Consider the following 6,196-nt stretch of genomic DNA (forward strand, 5'->3'; position numbering starts at 1 on the left):
TAGATCATAAAACCAGGACACAGCGCATTGCACGAAGGGGAGAAGGATAGGTCCAGTTGGCACATCCAGATCCCAGACATATCCATGCAGCATGCACACACACAAGCTAGTAGTAAGAAATGCACATCCGGCATCAACACTTCTACACACCAGTTGGTGCGTGGCACTGTTGGCCTGTACCACCACCCTGGTGGATGGAACTGGTCATGCACCATTCACATCGATCTCACTGCTACTCTTGCTCACCCAAACCCTTCATTTCAGTACTACGATAAAAAGGAAAGGAAACAGGAAGCAAAACAAGAAACAAGAAGATGCTAGAATTGGCACATGCATGCATGATATGCAGATGTGAGATGTGCCGGCCAGATTGGATGGACAGGCAAGAGAGATCTCTGCATATGTGAATCTCTCTGTCCCTCTAGATCTAGCTAGACCTCAAAGGACATACTCCTCAGTTCAAAGTACAACAATCATTCACTCACTACTACTCCCACAAGCAAATTAACCATCAACAAACCGAATTGAAGCTGGAAAGCTCATAGAAACACAGGCGATCGATATAATGCAGTACGAACGAAGCACCTTCTACTGGTACTTCCGACGACAGAGTTCGTGAACAATTAGCAGCACAAATAATTAAAACCCATTACCATGCACATGCATGCATACGCGAACTTATAGTGCACATAAAATATATGTGCTCGATCTGGCATACCGACCAAATAGGAGAGCGTAGCGTAGGTAGATCGGCCGGCCGGCTCGGTCGCCCGCTCTCAGCAGGCGGCGCCGGCAGGCGGTGGAGGCGGCGGGTGATGCTGGTGGCCGTGAAGGCCGCTGCTGTCGCCGCCCTGCAGCTGCTGCTGCTGCGGCTTCTTGCGCTTCTTCTTCTCGTAGCTGACGCCGCGGGCGCGCGCCTGGTGCTCGCGGACCTCGCGGAGGTAGAGGCGGACGGCGCGCGCGGCGAAGGGGTTGGACTCCGGGCGGCCGCCGTTCTCCTCGAAGGCGGCGCGGAGGCGGCCGACGAGGGCGTCGAGGCTGCCCCAGGCCTGGCGGAGCGGGCAGGGGCACGGCGCCGGCGGGCTCGGGTGGCCGAAGAAGGGGCACGCCGCGGTGTGCACCTTGGTCTTGCCGAACTGGTCCAGGTAGCGGAGGAACTCCAGGACGTGCGCGCCGCTGCACTGCGCGAGGCTCAGCGGCGGCCGGTGGTTCCGCAGGTACTGCCCGAACGTGTTCCAGTCGCGCCGCTTCTGCGCCTCGTACCGGCTCGGCGACTGCGGCGCCCCCGCGCCCATGGACGGCGACGAGTTGCTGCTGCTCGACCCACCGCCGCCGCCGTTGCCCCCTCCCGACGGAGGGCTGTCGGGGTTCGGCGACAGGTCCATGGATCAGCTCGTTCTTCCTTCCTAAGTTGTAAAAAAAAAAAAACAAGGGGGAAGAGCGTGACTGTGAGCTGAAACAATTCTGGTTTTAATTTACTTCGCAAGTAGGGCTCTCACTTACAGTTCTCCTCGCTTAAACAAATGAAACAAGCTACTGTTTGCTTACTACTATATTGGGAATGCATGATGAGGTCAATGATTACAAGTATGAGTTTACAGTTAGGATATATTGCAGAGATCTGTTTCGGAGTTGGTGCTTCTCTCCTTGAACATATAAGTGTGAAGTCGATGCCAAGATGCATTCATACTTCTCATAGTACATGAGTTGGTATTTTTTATAACTGAAAACTTGAAATTACCGGCCTTCTCTCGTCGGTGGGCGCCTGATCTTTGGTCGGTGGTTGCAGAACTCTTAAGTGAAATAATCAGAAATTAGTTGGCTACTTGAAGATGAAAAACCTGCACATACAAAACGGAGCATCAAAGAAGCTGCAGTGATCACACAGAAAGAAAAATGTATTTAAGGCGGAATTGTTCGGAAGGATAATAATAATCTGCATGGAAGTGTTAGCAGCTAGATCTCATCGATCTGTATGTTCCTTACTCGATCAGCAGTGGTGGCGGTGGTAGTAGACTGGTAGCAACAGCTGCAGCGCAGCAGCAGTAGGCTCTCCGATCTCATAGGCCCATCTGGTGTCTGGGAAGTTGCTGGGAGAGCAGCTGCAGCTTCATCGTCTGTTCGATGGTGTGGGGAATCGCATGCTGATGCTTCTATTTTTAGGGGGAGAGCAGGGTGGCGGAGGAGGTGTTGTTTGGCCTAAAAAGGAGAGAAGCGAAGTGACTGAGACATGGAGTGCACAGTGGTATGAGCAGTGAGGGAGAGGGGAGAGATGCACTGATCCAGTACTGCTAGGGCTTTAGGTGATGGAAGTGTGTGTGTGTGTGTGTGGGGGGGGGGGGGGGGGGGGGGGGGTGGGGCAGGGGAGGGGAGGGGAGGACAGTGGGTGAGAGGTGTGACATGACAAAAGTAATTTTTTCCTAAGTGATGGGTCAGTGTACGGCGTAATTTAGGGCGTCGTTGCTTCAATACAAGCGTTGATCGGGTGGGGTAAGCTGGGTTAACTCGGCTTCACAGGTCCAAAGCTGTCTCAATCGATTGTAGCCACTTTGATCGATGAATCGATCAGGACACACATGTGAACATCCAATGACTGATCTATCACTACAACAATGCCATCATTCATTCTCAAAAATATTGCAAACACATGTACGTGTATGTACTATGCTCTACATAAAATATTGTCTTCGGTTTTGAACGCTGTTGAGGGACAAGGGATTCGTTCATCTTTTATGCCAAAACTTGGAAACAACGTTATGCAAATATTCACCAACTTTTTATTGAGATTTACGAATAGGATTTAATTAGTGTCTGAATAAGTTTTATCTTGTCTTTATTGTTTTTGTCTTAAATTTATCTTCTCTCCATCTTTTGTTAGTTGCTTTTATACTTGGCTTTCGGCAAACAACGTTGTAATAAGTGGTTGTAGCTTCGGAGAAAGCAAAGATTAGATTTTATGGATTATCCAAAAATGCTCTACATAAAATATGACAAAATATCCTCCAAGCACAACATGCATAACAAAACAAGGAAATAGTGAGATGCAGAGAAAATATGTATGTGTAGAGAATTAGGGAGATTTAATTAATTTGAAACACGGGAATGCTCGTTGTTATGAGCAATATTGATTATCAAAGTTTGAACAGATCTTAATAAATCATTAAATATTTATGCATGACCGGGTTGCATATGAACGTTAAAATATCGGAAAGTTTTTTTTTGTCTTTGTTTAGTTTTGTATTTCGATCTGTTTATTGATCTTAATTAGACTTTACTTAATTTGAATGTTATTTGATGTAGAGAAATAACCAATTAATCTGATGTACGTTGTCATATATATACATTAATTCCTTATAAATCGTAGTGTCCAAAATTAATGATAGCTAGACTCGATCTGCATATTGCACGGTTGCACATATAGTGATTAGCAACCAAGCAACGTCGATTAAACTCATGCATAAATCAAATTAAATTTTATTATGGACGTTAATTAGCCGACATGGAGTACATCCTGATTGATAAAAAAACAGGAGGCAGAATGTGCCAGTAACTGATTATGACAAAGCAAGAGTCATTTTTTACTTTTCACGAACTAAATATGGCTAAATGCTTGGCAAATGATCCTCTAGAGTCCAGCTATATATAGCATTCTAATACATTTGCTACGGTGCTCAATTGCTCATGCATGTGCCTAGCACAGCTGGTTTATAAAGACCTAGGTTGCACAAACGGTTAACACGGTTATATATACATAAAGATTTTCTTATAGGCAAAGTACGAATTACCTCCCGAACTATCGCGGTCGTCCGAATTACCCCCCTGAACCACAAAACCGGACATTCTTTACCCCTAACTATACAAACCGGACGAATTACCCCCCTCGACCCAATCCGCGGTGGTTTTGGTCTACGTGGCAGTCCAGTCAGCAATTTATTTATTAAAAAATAGGTGGGCCCCACCTGTCAGTTTCTCTCTCTCTTCTATCTCTCTTTTCCTTCAGACGGCGACGGCAGAGGTAGCGAGTGTGGTGAGGCGGCGGCGGCGGCGAGGCGAGACAGCGACGGAGGAGGCGAGGGGCGGAGAGGCGAACGCGGCGGCGAGGCGAGTGGTGGGGGCGGAGGAGGCGAGGCGTAGAAGTCCGGCGACAGCTCGTGCCACACCGGCGCGCGCCTATTTCATCTGCCGGCAGCAGCGCCCACGCCCGCGCCACCCCGCCCTCCTTCCGCCGCCGCCACCACCTCCTCTTCCTCAGAAGTAGAGCTGATCGATGCTCTCGCGGTCTCTCCTCCCAGAGCTCTTGAGAATCATGGATGATTCCATGGATTCTAGTCGTCCTCGCCGACGGTGGCAGTCCGACGGACTAGCTAGGCCAGGATAATTCAGGATGGTGCCAGGTTAACGGGGCTTACAGGGGGTCGAATTTGCCGTCGATTCAGTTTGATACTTGTCGGATCTTGAGCTATCTCTGGTAATCTCTTCCTCTTCTCTAAGTTCGATCTTTTGGTCTGGAACCTTGTCTGTCCCACGCCAGCTCGTCGTTTGTGGGTAGCAGCGACCCAAAATCCCCAAATCCCAAATCAGAAGTGTGTTAGCACGATATGCTCTAAGCACAAGCTATGATCTTTGTCTAGGTAGTTTCTTGCAAACATCACAAGTTCAGGAAAGGAATTGAGATCGGAGGCTCGCTTATATCAGTCACTTTTAACGTGGTGGCAAGTTTGGGGACAATGGATGCGACTGTCTTGATCAATGCGTCGGGGTCCTGCATCCACGGCCAGGTTCTTCCTCTAATCCTCTCCTCGTACCACTTGCCATGGCCTCTGCGAGATCAGCAACGGCCTGGTCGAGGCGGCGATGAAACGCGGGCGCGATTTTGGCGTGCTTCGCGAGGGCATCCCCTCGCTCCCATGGCTCGATGGAGCGCGGAGCGGCGGATGAGTGACGGCATCCAGCCACGCCGGCAGCGGCTGCGCCTCCCGAGCGCGGCAAGTCGGCGCCACAGCGGCCGCTAGAAGGAAGCCGAGCAGCAGGAGTAGCCGCCATCCGCGCGCGGGGCGTGGACATGGGGGTCATCACCGCCGACGGGGAGCAGCGTGGGCGGGCAGGAGAGCAAGGCGGCGCAGTGGCGCCCGTCGAAGGTGCGCCCATGGAGCACGGCGGCGACCGACGCGGCCGCTTCGGGGCGGAGGAAGTCGGCGCGGCAGAAGCCGCGGCCATGGCAGAGAGGCGGGCAGCGGTGCCCGCCGTCGTGGCGCCAGCCGCCGCCACGGGCGAGGTCCGCCTGGACCACCGCCACAGCGGCCTCACACTGCCGTCCGGTTCCCCCTCCTCTTCTCACGCCGCGCGCCGCCGTGCATCCTCCGCCGACGAGAGAGAGATTAGGAAGAGAGAAAGAGGGGGTATGACATGTGGGTCCCACCATTTAAAAAAATAAAATGCTGACTACACTGCCACGCGTACGCCACGTAGATCAAAACCACTGCGGATTGGATCGAGGGGGGTAATTCGTCCGGTTTGCATAGTTGAGGGTGAAGAATATTCGGTTTTGTGGTTCAGGGGGTAATTCGGACAACCATGATAATTTTGGGGGGGAGTAATTCGTACTTTTTCCTTTCTTATATTGTGCTAACATTATAACATTTTTTATTGGACTACTCGGTCTAATAAAACCATTTTTCACATATACTTGTATTCAATTAACTGCCAGCTCGATACTCTTGCAAATAGCTAATTAAGAATTTAATGTGTTGATTAATATAATATAGCTTTAACTATATGTTGTCAATTCATTAAATAAAGTTGTTAATCATTTGACCGTCATGTCTTTGTCGTATCAAACTAATTGATCGATGGAATCGGTTAAAACTGCTTATCTTTATTCCTATACATTGTTATATCTAGGGTTTTCTATTTCGGTAAGTGAACGTGGATCAAATTAAAACCTTAGCTTAGAAAGGAATGCATACATATATTTAGACGCTTAGGGTGCGTGCACCAAATTAGCTCTCTCTTCCCATAGGTTTTGAAAGCAACAATTATATGCCACACATTATATGGTGAAAAGGTAGCTAGCCGCACAAGATAAACAGCGAACCTACTAGTTAGGCTAGCTTTATGGGGGGTGATTATTACATTGTGAGATTTGCTAAGAAATATTAAGTCTGTCATCTCCCGCTGCATGCCGCGTGCGTTCCTG

General features: G+C 49.4%; 1 protein-coding gene across 1 annotated transcript; it reads right to left on the reverse strand.

The window, feature by feature from the left end:
• Window positions 1-454: 454 nt before the first annotated feature.
• LOC127769732 (protein G1-like4) lies at window positions 455-2,258 on the reverse strand. The gene is made up of 3 exons (XM_052295354.1): window positions 1,987-2,258; window positions 1,742-1,841; window positions 455-1,406 (listed from the first exon to the last, which is right to left on the reverse strand). The coding sequence occupies exon 3, from the start codon at window positions 1,383-1,385 to the stop codon at window positions 777-779; it is 609 nt and encodes a 202-aa protein (XP_052151314.1). The 5' UTR covers window positions 1,386-1,406; window positions 1,742-1,841; window positions 1,987-2,258; the 3' UTR covers window positions 455-776.
• Window positions 2,259-6,196: the final 3,938 nt, after the last annotated feature.

Source organism: Oryza glaberrima, chromosome 4, assembly GCF_000147395.1.
Source record: "Oryza glaberrima chromosome 4, OglaRS2, whole genome shotgun sequence".
In the NCBI taxonomy this organism is placed as follows: domain Eukaryota; kingdom Viridiplantae; phylum Streptophyta; class Magnoliopsida; order Poales; family Poaceae; genus Oryza; species Oryza glaberrima.